General features: G+C 45.9%; 1 protein-coding gene across 1 annotated transcript; it reads right to left on the reverse strand.

Annotated features, from left to right (window-relative positions):
• Positions 1-415: 415 nt before the first annotated feature.
• Positions 416-1,856, reverse strand: SST (somatostatin). Its single transcript, XM_036243713.1, has 2 exons — positions 1,610-1,856; positions 416-773 (listed from the first exon to the last, which is right to left on the reverse strand). The coding sequence occupies exons 1-2, from the start codon at positions 1,745-1,747 to the stop codon at positions 561-563; spliced, it is 351 nt and encodes a 116-aa protein (XP_036099606.1). The 5' UTR covers positions 1,748-1,856; the 3' UTR covers positions 416-560.
• Positions 1,857-12,193: the final 10,337 nt, after the last annotated feature.

Here is a 12,193-nt window from a genome sequence, read left to right on the forward strand (position 1 = left end):
CTTATTTCCTCCAACTTCTAAAGGCTTTTTATTCCATTTTATAGTATATTTTACATATCAGCCTGGTAAATAGTTGGACATTTCAGCCTGCCTATCCATAAATACTAATATTCATTTCCACATATAATTTTATTTGTATTTAATATGTAATTGATGTTTGTGACAGCCCTTCCCATAATTATCACTAGATTAATGTTATCATTCATAGAGATATCTGAATTTATTTATGTTTGAAATCACCCAAACTATAAGGGTTACCATTCAAAACACAACCTTTATTACCACAGGGAATTTTAAATAGTGTGTCTTTGAGATTTGGAGTGCATGTCTCAAATAACTCAATTGAAATAACAATGGAAGTTAACCATGTATTATTGAACAGAAAGATTTACTCAATAAGAAATCAAATTCTTGCTTTTCATAATTTCATCATAATTTTATTTTGTATTTACAGTTTCTAATGTAAGGGGTTTTATGAGTATTGGGGGAATTAAGGAAGAGGGATGGGGTTTGGAGAAAAGGAATCGGAGGTCATATATGGACAGCAATTATGAATAGAGCTAACAGGATGTGAACGTCTTCCAGAAGAAATTCTTGCAGCCAGCTTTGCGTTCTCGAGGTGCCATGGCCGGGTTTGAATTAGTGGATCTCTGCAGCTCCAGCCTCATTTCATCCTGCTCAGCAGCCTGGGACAAATCTTCAGGTTCCAGGGCATCATTCTCTGTCTGGTTGGGTTCAGACAGCAGCTCTGCCAAGAAGTACTTGGCCAGTTCCTGTGCGGAAAGGGAAAGAGACACATAGAGACAATGAGGATGATGATAATGAAGAAGAAGAACTGGAAAAGCCGAGTTTGGAAAGCAGATTCAGCCACACCCAAAACCCAATTTTCACAGCTGTGCACCTCTGTCACTTAAAATAATTAAGGTCATAAAAATAAAGGTAGTTGCTATAATCACCAACTTACACAAAGAGGCTTGAAAAATATAAAATGTTTCTGCAAGTTTTCTGTCTCTGTAGGCTTTAAACACACTCGTAGAGAGAGATAACAGATTTTTAAAGCAGTTTGCAAAGATAAACATGTGCCAACAGTTTGTTTAACTCAATTTTCACACCCTGAGCTACAACTGGAATTGTTCTTACCGTTCTTAATAAGTCAACTGTGGGGAAGGAGACCTTTCACAATCTTACACATACTGCATTCCGTCTGTGGGGTGCCGGTTACCCCCATCCACTGCATGGGGGAGGAATTGCTTAGGGCGGTAGCAGCTTCAGAGGTGCGCTCTTTCAGCACCTGGGTCAGCACCTCCCATGGTCAGCACCGAGGATAGATGCCATCGTACCTTCCCGCTCAGTTACTCGGGTCTAAGAATTTTCTTCAATGCTGAAGAACTCACCTGTGACAAACTGCGTCGACTAGGGGAACAAAGAGGTAAGAGGGGATTCTGGACTTTGAAAGTTTTCCTACGAGGTTTAGGAGCTGAGGGGCCCAGAGAAGAACAAAAACTCTTCAGGAGCACCTCTTAAATGCACCCGAGGGGGGCATGGGCAACGCTAAGAGAAGGTTAGGGATTCGGAGAGGAGAAACAAAACGTCGAGGCAGTCTCCTTACCTGCTTCCCCGCGGCAGCAGCCAGAGACTTCTGCAGAAACTGACGGAGTCGGGGATCCGAGGGCGCACCAGTGACACCGCCCAAAGCCAGGACGATGGAGAGCGCGGCCAGCGCGCACTGGAGGCGGCAGGACAGCATCTCCGCGGCGCTGGGGAAGCCGAGCTAAAGCGCAGTTGCTCAAACTCTAGGAGCGGATCCGCAGGCTGCAGAGACGGCTCTGAACCTTGCGACTCCTAAAGCGGCTTGTGTGCTCTCCACCGGCTCCCCGCTTTTTAAACTCTCTCTCTGACGTCAGACTAGGAGGCGCCCCCAGATCTCACTAGCGCTTTTACGCACAATTAGCCTCGTGAAATCAATCACAGAAGTGAGAGGAAGCTACACAATCCAAAGTGGCTTACTTAAAAATAAAATATAAAAACCCTGCACACCCCAGGCCCACAGGATTCCACACTTGTCACACTGTCTACACAATCTTCAATTTCTACGCACATACACATTCCATAATTTCACTTACACACGTACATATGCACTCAATTACACACAGAGGCTCCAACACTCAGCCCAAGAACAAATGCACTACCACCTACAACCGCATTCACATGAATGTACGAGGCAATGCTATCTGTCCTATTCAATCATGTTCGGGGGTCTAAACAAACGCAGAGGTATATGTGGGTGCCAAGTGGGGATTCAGAATCATTCATCTAAGAAGGAATTTAAGAATAGAAAGGTGTTAGGAAGACTAGATCATCTCTTTCTCCATTATCTCCATAAAAAGCCTTATAGATTACAATGCAATGAGCTGTAAAAGAAATGCACTTTCCCCGTAATGGAGAAGTTGCCTTAGGCTCACCCTCCATCCCTCTTTCTCAGCAGCTGAGAAACTTCTAGTCTACCTGTCTTTCTACTCTGACAAAAAGGAAAAATACCAAATGAACAAACAAAAAGTGAGAGTAACTTCATTTGATGCCTGGAAACTTGGAGATAGAAAACAATCTCAGAAACCATCTATAAGCTCAGTGTGTGGGTCACTGAACCTGGAGGTGGGCAGCGAAATGCTCTGGATCACACACTGCGCAGTGGAACAAGGGCCAGACCTCCACATTCCGAGGCCAGGGTTCTTTTCATTCAGCTCTGAGTGTTCTAACTGAGTCCTGGCCAGTAGAACCAGTTCTTAGGTCTGGGACTAACCCCAGGCTGGACATGCAAAGGTCCAGGGACACCCCGCACATCTGTGACCATTATTACATGTCTGTGTGTGGAGAAAGGATCAACAGACCCATAGTTAGACCCTGCACTCCCCTGCTCCCCACACACATAAAAAGGAAGTTTAAGAAATGCTGTTTCATATAACTTATGAAGGGATCATTCCAATAAGTCTAGTACCCACCTGGCACCATACATGGTTATTACATTGTTATTGACTATGTTCCCTATGCTATAATTTACATCCCCATGACTATTTTGTGACTACCAATTTGTACTTCTTAATCCTTTCACCTTTTAAAAAAACCACTATGTGCTGTGCACCTGAGACCAATATAAGATAATAAGAAATATCAACTGCAATTGAAAAATAAAATAAAAAAGAAAGAATTCATCCAATTGTAAAAAGGAGTGCAGACGAAAGAAAGAAAGAAAGAAAGAAAGAAAGAAAGAAAGAAAGAAAGAAAGAAAGAAAGAGACTGTTTTTGAATTCTGATTGTGGTTAGATGTTTGTTGTCCAGGTCAGTTCTCACAGTTTTTATTTTTGTTTTTTTCAAAGTAATTCCTTGTCAAGGAAGGGCCAGCTAATTCCTTCAAGCTGACATTTTATGACTTTCAAGGTAATAAAAGGTAAAAACATGTATGTTTCCAGAAAGAAAACAAAGCAAAGAACTTGGCTAGCACTTTTGCCAGCCATGCATCATGTATGTATTCTCAATACTTAGACCAAAACCATAATGTTGATAGGCAGGAGGGGTTGGGAGCAGGGCATCCTCCTCAATGGCTTAATAATTGTCACCATTTCCTTTTGTATCTGCAAGCCAAGGCAATGAGAGAATGCCCAGGAAGGCTTACTGGAGCTTCCTGGGCTTGGCGAGTCCAGGCTAAGCACCAGTGGGGCATTACAAGTCACATGTGTTGGAATAGGTTGGAAGAACAATGAATCTGAGGCTGAGGAGCCCAACCTAGGGAATACATGTTATTTTCTCTCTATACTCTGGAACCTCCTTGGCTCCTAACTGGAGACTCAGAGCCTAGTTATATCAACCCAACTGTCCCAAGGCACCTCCAAATGATCTCACATTCCCTCTACCCAGAACTTGGTCCTAGGCAGCCCCACTGACGAGAGAAGGGGTTTTCCTAAAGTAGCAGCCAGCCAAGGAGCAAACAGGAGCCCTGCTATCTGGCTCTGTGCTCTGGGATCGCTCCATCCTCCCCCCTGGACTCCTGCTCCTCTCCTTGTAGAGCCTCCTCCTCCTCTACACTTTCTCTTCTCTTCTCTTTCCCTTTTTCCTAACCTCTCTCTGAGTTTTTCTCTCGGAATCTTCCCTATTCTTCTTTTTTCTTCTCTCCCCATTTCCTATCCTCATTCCTCTCTGTTGTTCTCCCCTCTCCCCAGTCATTTTCTGACTTCAGTGTGGTTTCATCTGGCTCTTTCCCTGCCCTCCCTGCATCTCGCATTTCCTTCCCACCCTGCTACCTACCTCAGTCCTTGAATCTAGCCTCTCTCTCTCTCTCTCTCTCTCTCTCTCTCTCTCTCTCTCTCCTTATCAGCTGTTTCCCCCACACACACATACACACAAATGCTCATGATCTCTAGCTGTTGAGTCCTTGGGATCAGTGAGCCCTGGGCTGCCTTCTTGTCCCCTGCTGAAGCACTGAGGCTGTGGACCACAAGACTTCTGGGTTTTGTCTTTGTTTTGCTTTATAATCCTGGCATTGTTAGGAGTCTAAGCACCACTTAAGAGAAAAGAAGTCCCAGGACAAAAGCTGACATGGATTTTTCCTTAAACTTCCTGTGGCCAGTTTTTACATAAAAGTTAATCTAGCACAAAGGTACTTCCAACTGCAGACAACCACTAAGACCTCCTTCCCAAACCCAATGGCTGGGAGAGGGCGTCTGTTTTGAGTCGTATGGGGAACTCTGTTTCCTGGGCCCTACTCACCAGGAGTCACCTGCCCCCATTCTTATGCAGCCCCTGGGCACTTTCTCATCCACACAGGAGGACATTGACGTTCTGAGAGCAAAATGCCTGGCACAGGGCACACAGGCAGGAAGTGGCAAGATCAGAGGGAGGATGTTCCTCCACTTCAGAACCTTTCACCCTCCCCTGACGCAGAGATGCCTGAGCACCTGGCTGGGCAGCCTGCGCCTGCGCCGAGGATACAAGTGTCTCTAGAAGGCATCCAGGCCTCTTCGACAGCAGCTCTTCTGGCCAGGAGAGAATCTGCCACCACCCTGTGAAATGCACACTTGGGGTGAATACCTGCCAATATGAAGAGTAGAAACTTATTTTAATGAGAAACAGTAAAATCTGTGAGCAGATACAGGTATTCAGTATTAAGCAATGCAGGGAAATAGAGTGTCTGCACTGGGGTGGGAAAGACCTGGGTTCTTGCTCTGATTCTATCCCAGTCTAGCTGTGGGACTCCCTGCGTGGGCTCTGGCTTCCCCGTCTGTGGCTTCTTCCAGCCCTGATGTTCAAAGGGTTTAAATTTGAGAAAAATAAAGGGGCAAACTGGAGTGTATTGTAATGTTACACATGCCTATATGCAGAACCAATGGACACAGACAATAGTGTGGGGAAGGCAGGAGTGGGGTCAATGGGGGAAGAAATGGGGAACATCTGCAATACTTTCAACAATAAAGATTTAAAAAATAAAATAAATAACATTTTAAATGCCGTTTCTTTCTTAAAATGTGGAGTTTACATTGGAAAAGCTCTGGCTTGTGCGTAACGTGAGAGAGAATGCAGTGCCGAGGACATTTCACAGGCTGTTGGGGAGGAAACTTGTTCTTCAGTCGCTTCTGCTACTGGTTTGCCCTCCTCACTCTGGACCTCAGTTTCTCCATCTGTAAAATCAATTCACTCAAATTTTTTCTCTGCACTGCTTGAGGTATAGCAGTGAGCTAGATAGAGAAAGTCCTAGTGAGGGAGACAGTAAAGACATCAATCAATCAATTAGTATATGTTTAAATTCATAATTATGAAAGCAAGGTATCGAGCATGATGGTTAAGGAGAGACCCTTCTCAGGAGGAATTATTTGAGCAGAGACCTGAATGAAGTGAAGGAACTAGCCATGCAAATATCTGAATAAAGACAGTTTCTTGTCAAGTAGAAGGACAATATGTGCAAAGGCCCTGAGGTGCAAGCAACAAGATAAGAGACCGCAATAGATTAGAATCAGACAGGGCTAGGAGATAAGGTTAGCAAGGCAGGCAGGGTCAGACCACACTGAACCTCAAAGGTTGTGGTAAGGAAACCATTGGAGAAATTTAAACAAGGGATTGAGGTGACTTAATTTTTTTAAAGTAGTACCTTCTGCTAAGTAGAGAACTAATTGTAGGAAGGCAGGAGTAGACAGAGGAAGATACTTTAGGAATCTAAAAACCATTTAAGAGAAAAGAGGAGACAGGATGAAAGGGACAGATTCTTCCTTAAACACCCACCGCCCAGCTGGTTGGCTTAGTCTAAAGGCACTTCATACCTTCCAAACCAGGGCCTGTCTATGGAAGGGGAAGGGCCTGTGGCTGGTATTGGGCACCTTATTCTCCAGATTAGTTCAGGCAAGAGAAGAGGATGTTTGGGGCTGGGGGGGGGGGGGGGTAGCCATGAAGGAAGTGAGGACTGGCTAGGTCTGAAGGTTATTTTGAAATAGAGTTGACAGAACATTCTGATGGCGTGTTTGAATACTGAATTGAGGAAATGAGAGCAACTGATAACATCCTCTAAAATGCCTCCAAGACCCACAAATTCCTGAAAGTACAGGAAATAGATTTCTTATAAAGACTTTTCCTGGACTTTTTGCAAATGGAAAACCTTTTAACCTCCCTGCCAGAAGACAGTGAGGATTGTGGGCAGTGGAGAGTCTGCAGTGGGGAGAGCCCTGTGGGTGTCTGAGCCCCTGGACTGCAGTGCTCAGTTTTCTCCTGCTTACAACGGGCCTGATCGTCCTTGCTGTGGCTGAAGTGTGATTTATGAGCCATCTCAGACAGTGTAAGTGAGAGGGCTTGGTAACTCATAAAATGTGATAAAAATATGTTGTTGTTGCAGATGGAGGCAGCCGGCCCAAGCCAAGGGGTGACGTTCAATGAGCCGGCCTTTTGGAGCTGGAATGGCCCTGCTGATGCTCGACCTGGCGAGGAAGGCAGGCCTTCCTGACCCTGGGGACATGTAGGTATGATTCGAAGGTCCAGGAAGATCTCTCCCACAGAAATGCAACAGATAAGTGCTGAACATTTTTTTTCTTCATTGATTTTAGAAAGAGAGGAAGGGAGAGGGAGGGAGAGAGATAGGAACATCGATGAGCGAGGAGAACATTGATTGATTGCCTCTTGCATGCCCTGCACCGGGGATTTGGCCCACAACCTGATCATGTGCCTTGACTGGAAACCAAACTGGCGACCTCTTGGTGCATGGGTCGACGCTCAACCACAAAGCCACACTGGCCAGGCTGGTGCTGAAATGTATCAATGAGAAAACAGTCTCTTCTTTTCTGTATACTTTTTCTTGGAGACATAGCACATTAAAACTTGGTAGCTATTAACACTTGAGTATGAATTCACTTGTTGAATTGTCTTCTAGATTTATAGCTGGCTAACGAAGGTCTAGCATTTACTTAAGGTTTGACTTAAGTAAAGTTGGGAGCAAGAGGTCATTTTGAAGTAAGTGACCCACCCAGTAGAGGGCAGACGTTTTGGCGAGTGTTACCAGGATGGGGCAGGCTATGGTGAGCATGTGGACTTCTTGCTGAAGGACAGGGGTCTGACAACACTATAGGGACCTTTCCCTCCATAGCAACATCACCACCACGGAGCACAAGAATGAAAGCTCACAATCCTCTACAAGCTGGATTTCAGCTGGAAGAGTCCAGGTCACCCTCCTCCAACCCCTACCAGAGCTGCTGGTAGTAGAGGAGTCAGCCTTCCCTGGCAACAAAGTCTAGCCTAACATGACTGCACGGAGTAATGCAGAGTGAAGGAGGTGATGAGGGCAGCCCACGAGGGTGAATGTATCCACGAGAAGGGCTGGGCATGATGTCTCTGACCTGATCTCTTGCAGCTGTCTTCTGTCTGGTCTCCATCCTGTCACTTTCCAGCTCAGCAACGCTGGATGACTCCCCGGTGCCAGACAGTTCAGATGCAAACACAGCAGCCTGCAGTCACGTTTCCTCAGACTCTCCTTCCTGGTCAGTCTCACTCTGTGTCATTCCCCGTATCCCCACCTTCCCAGTCCCCCAGTCACCTGCTTTGCCCTGTGCATGCCCTGCAGCGCCCTGTGTCTGTTCTGTGTGCACACGCTCCTTCCACCTGGAATACCCTTGACCCACCTCTGACTGTTAACACCATACGACTTACTCTAAGATGTCTCTAGGAGCCTCTCTTTTAGAATCCATGTGGCCCTCTCCTGTGTCCAAAAGCGTGTCCTTTCTGCCCTTAGCAGAGACCCACACAGATCACTTTCTATTTCTGTGCCTTGGAAGTCTGTATGCCTCACCCACGAGAGATTCACTGAGTAGACACTTTGTCTCAGCCATGTTTGTATTCTCCTCAGAGACCATAAAAATGTGAAGCACAGTAGCTGCTGAAAAATAACGGTTGGGTTGGAGACGAATTTCTCTTCTTATATGTGAGGTCTCTATGGGTCCTATGGGTAGGATAAGCATCATAAGCTTCAGGTAACTGAGGACTATGTCACTTGATTCCCAATCCTAGTAGCTGATACATGTAAGAACACACACACCTATTGATCCCTTGGTCATCTCTGAGCTTCAGAAACAAACAAACAAACAAACAAAACTGAACATTGCTCAATGTCATAATTCCTATGTGCTTGACTAACTGAAGTTGGCATATGATATGCTAATATAGTCACTGAAGATGTAGGAGTCTTTACATCTTTTGAAGGACTAGGGAGGACACATCCATCCATCAACCACAGCCCTGGACCTATGCCCATGGCACACAACAGAAGTGAATAACAGTGCTACCTTACTCTTTGCAGTGCCTCACATGTGACTACGTGTGTTAATATCAACCAGACAAGAAAGTGAAGGCCCCGGTCACGTAGTGTAGCTGGGCTGCCGTCAGAACTCTCTGCCACTGCACCTTCCCTCTCTGCAGACATGGGTAAGGAAACTGTGGCCCTAGTTCTCTCTCACTTTCCCTTTCTCTTTGTGGGTCCATTAGTCTCCCATAGCACCCCACTTGTTTATCCGTGACTTCTGCTCAGGCCTCCTCAGTGAAAGGAAGTTCAGCTGTGCTCTGCCCCATGGGGCCATCCAAAGAACATCTTCCAGGTCTCCTTATTTATCTTCCTCCTAAAAAAACATGATGCTTCCTTGTCAGGTGGTAGGACAATGTGTGCAAAGGCCCTGAGGTGGAAATGTGCTTGGCACATTCAAACATCAGCAACAAGGTAAGAGAACCAGAACACACTGTGAATCAGGGAGGGCTAGGGGATGAGGCCAGCCAGGCAGGCAAGGGCCAGGCAACATAGATCCTTGAAGGTCATGGTAAGAAAACCACTGAAAAATTTTGAGCAAGGAATTGACCTGATGTGTTAAATCTGAGGTCTTCCATGAGCTATCCCAATGCAGTTGGCAGAAGAGAAATTGTCTTGACCGGCTGGGTCTAGAAAAATAGGGCCAGAAACCAAAGGCCCTGTCCCCTGGGTCAGTGCAGAAGAGATGGCAAAGCTCCTCCTCGGAGTGACCCTGGGACCTCCACTTGGAAACGGAACGATAGAGGCAGTGTAATCACAGAAATGCCTTGTGGAGTGAACGTATCTCTACAACTGCTTCAATCCCCAACTCAGACTTGCGAGGATTAATCTAGACTTCCGGGTCTTCACCCTGGCTCTTCACCAGGATTGCCTAGCAAACATTTTAAAAGCACAGGTGCCTGGGCCCCAGCTGCAAAGCTTCTGATGCACAAGCTTGTATGGCCTCTTCTCCCCTCCTCGCTCTTCTCCTCATCATCTCGCTCACGTTTGCATCTATTCTCTGGCTCATATCTTCTTTTCCCACTTAACTCCAGCTCTTCTTTTTTCCCATCTCACCTTTAACTTGAGCACAGTGGGCTTCACTCTGCTCCATTGACTCTCCTGATATTACCCCAAGAGTTGAGGGCAGAGACAGGACTGAGGCCAGAAGGGACCCATCCACAGAGAGGGCCTTCAAAATCATCGAGTCCCACCCGTCCAAGAGAAGGGGAGGGATTCAAGGAACCTCACAGTGCACTTGTGTCATGGACAGAATATACACAGAATGGAGAGAATCAGAGACTCTTTGTATAGTCTTTCCATGGCACAAGTGCACTGTGATGTTCCTTGAATTTCTTCTGGCCAAGTGGTTGATATCAAGTTACAAGATGACCCTGTGCGGTCCTCTGTGTAGCTCACAGTTAGCTCGAAGCAAAACCCCACTCCCTGACAAGAGTACTATCCTACAGAGAAAGTTCTGGGGATCAATGCGGCAGGCCTTTTCCTTCCTGTCTCCATCCCTTTCTGATGGTGCATGTCCTAATCCCATGAAACAACCGGACCTGCTCCACCTGGCGGAGGCTGAGGGTGGCTGGCTGCTTCAGCACGCAGGACGCGCGGCTGTTAAACTGAACTCTCTTGCCCTCTGCTGGCCAGACTGTAGAAGACAGCCTCAGTTAAAATAGGGCTGGATTTTTATTCATTTCTTCCTTTATTCCTCCAACTCTTTAAAAGCACTCACTATGCAGAGAACACTGTATTTGGTGCTGCAGTTGCAAAGAAGTACGCAAAAAGAACCTCTTTCTGCAAACGTGCGATTATTGAACACTTCGTGCCAAATGCTGTGCTGGGGATTAAAATGAACAAAACTCAATTGTTGGCTTCAAAAAGAAGTGATCAGGCAAATTATAGAAAATTTTATCTGGGCTATAGAATCAAAGAATTAGCAATAGAAGGGACTGAAAACACCTTCTAACACAGTGTCAATAATTATAGGCTTCCAAAGTTAGGTCTAGAACCGCCTCAGACTACCAAGTTTAGGGAGGGAGCATGTTACAGGGATTCTGCTTCACTGAATGGGATTCTGCCACAAAGTTTCAGAGAAACAAAGAGTTCGAAGGGAAAACACCATTCGAAAACTGCAGTTCTAATACAAATGGTCCTCTTACCTATAATCTGAATGTCCTCCAGCCTCACCAACCTATACTCACAATCAGCATCATATTTGTGGCTGGTCTCAGAGTCACTGACTTAATCACCTTTTTTATCCACACAAGGTCTCGCCAAGAGGGAGCAGGCTCCCAAGGGTGTCTGATGTATTGAGAGCTCCCTCTTGTAGCTGTTCACTCCTTTGCCACTGTGTGGGCCACAGCATTGTTTCCAGTGTTGTGCCCAGAACCAAGGACGCTTCCCTGAATCACTGCTCTCTCCATGATGCTCTAAATGCTACACTGTGATCTCTTAAACCAGTGGCTTGCAAAACTTTTGACTGCAATTTAACATAAGAAATATATTTGACGACATAATCCAATGCACGCACACACGCATACACCTGCACACATGTTTCTCAGAACATACATACTTTTATTACTTGCAGAAAACTCGGGTACATTCTATTTCTTTTTCTCTTGAATGCTGGCTGTGACCCACTAAGTGAACTATGACCGCCTACTGAGTCACAAACCTCACTGTGAAACGCACTGCCCTGGGCAATGGCCATGTGCACTGCTCTCTGCCTGGACCCCTGGGATGTCCAAGCTGCTGTGCAACACTGGTGGGGTACCAGCCAACAGGCCCTGCCGCCCCAGGGCTGGGCTCGCTTCTCCTCTCCTTTCTTTCCTCAGCCTCCCATCCTTGGAGAGAATCTCACTGCTGTTTTAACAGCCACAGCTTATGCTATTAAGCAGCAAGGCCCCTGGCTGGTAAGACAGCCGGTCCACATTCTAACCCCTAGCCCCTGTGAATGAATGTGACCTTATTTGGGGGAGGGGGAAGAGGTCTTAGCAAATATAATTAAATTAAGGATGTCAAGATAAGATCATCCTGGATTATCTGGGTGGGCTCTGAATTCAAAGATACTCACAAAGACAGCAGAGAAGACAGCCACATGAAGATGCAGGTAGAGATCAGAGTGATGCCATCACAGGGCAAGGAACGGAAGGAGCCACCAGAGTTTGGAAGACGAGGGAAAAAAGAAATAAAAAGAATAGAGCTTTTGGAGGAATTGTGGCCTAACTGACATTTTCATCTCAGACTTCTGCCCTCCAGAAGTGCAAGAGGATACTTTTCTATTATTTAAAGCCATCAGTTTGTGCTTATTAATTTGTTACAGCATCTGTCAAAAAGGAAGAGACTAGCTAAACCTCTCCTGTTCCTAAGCTCTAAGGGGACCAG

The sequence above is a fragment of the Molossus molossus genome, unplaced genomic scaffold, assembly GCF_014108415.1.
Source record: "Molossus molossus isolate mMolMol1 unplaced genomic scaffold, mMolMol1.p scaffold_m16_p_5, whole genome shotgun sequence".
Lineage (NCBI taxonomy): Eukaryota > Metazoa > Chordata > Mammalia > Chiroptera > Molossidae > Molossus > Molossus molossus.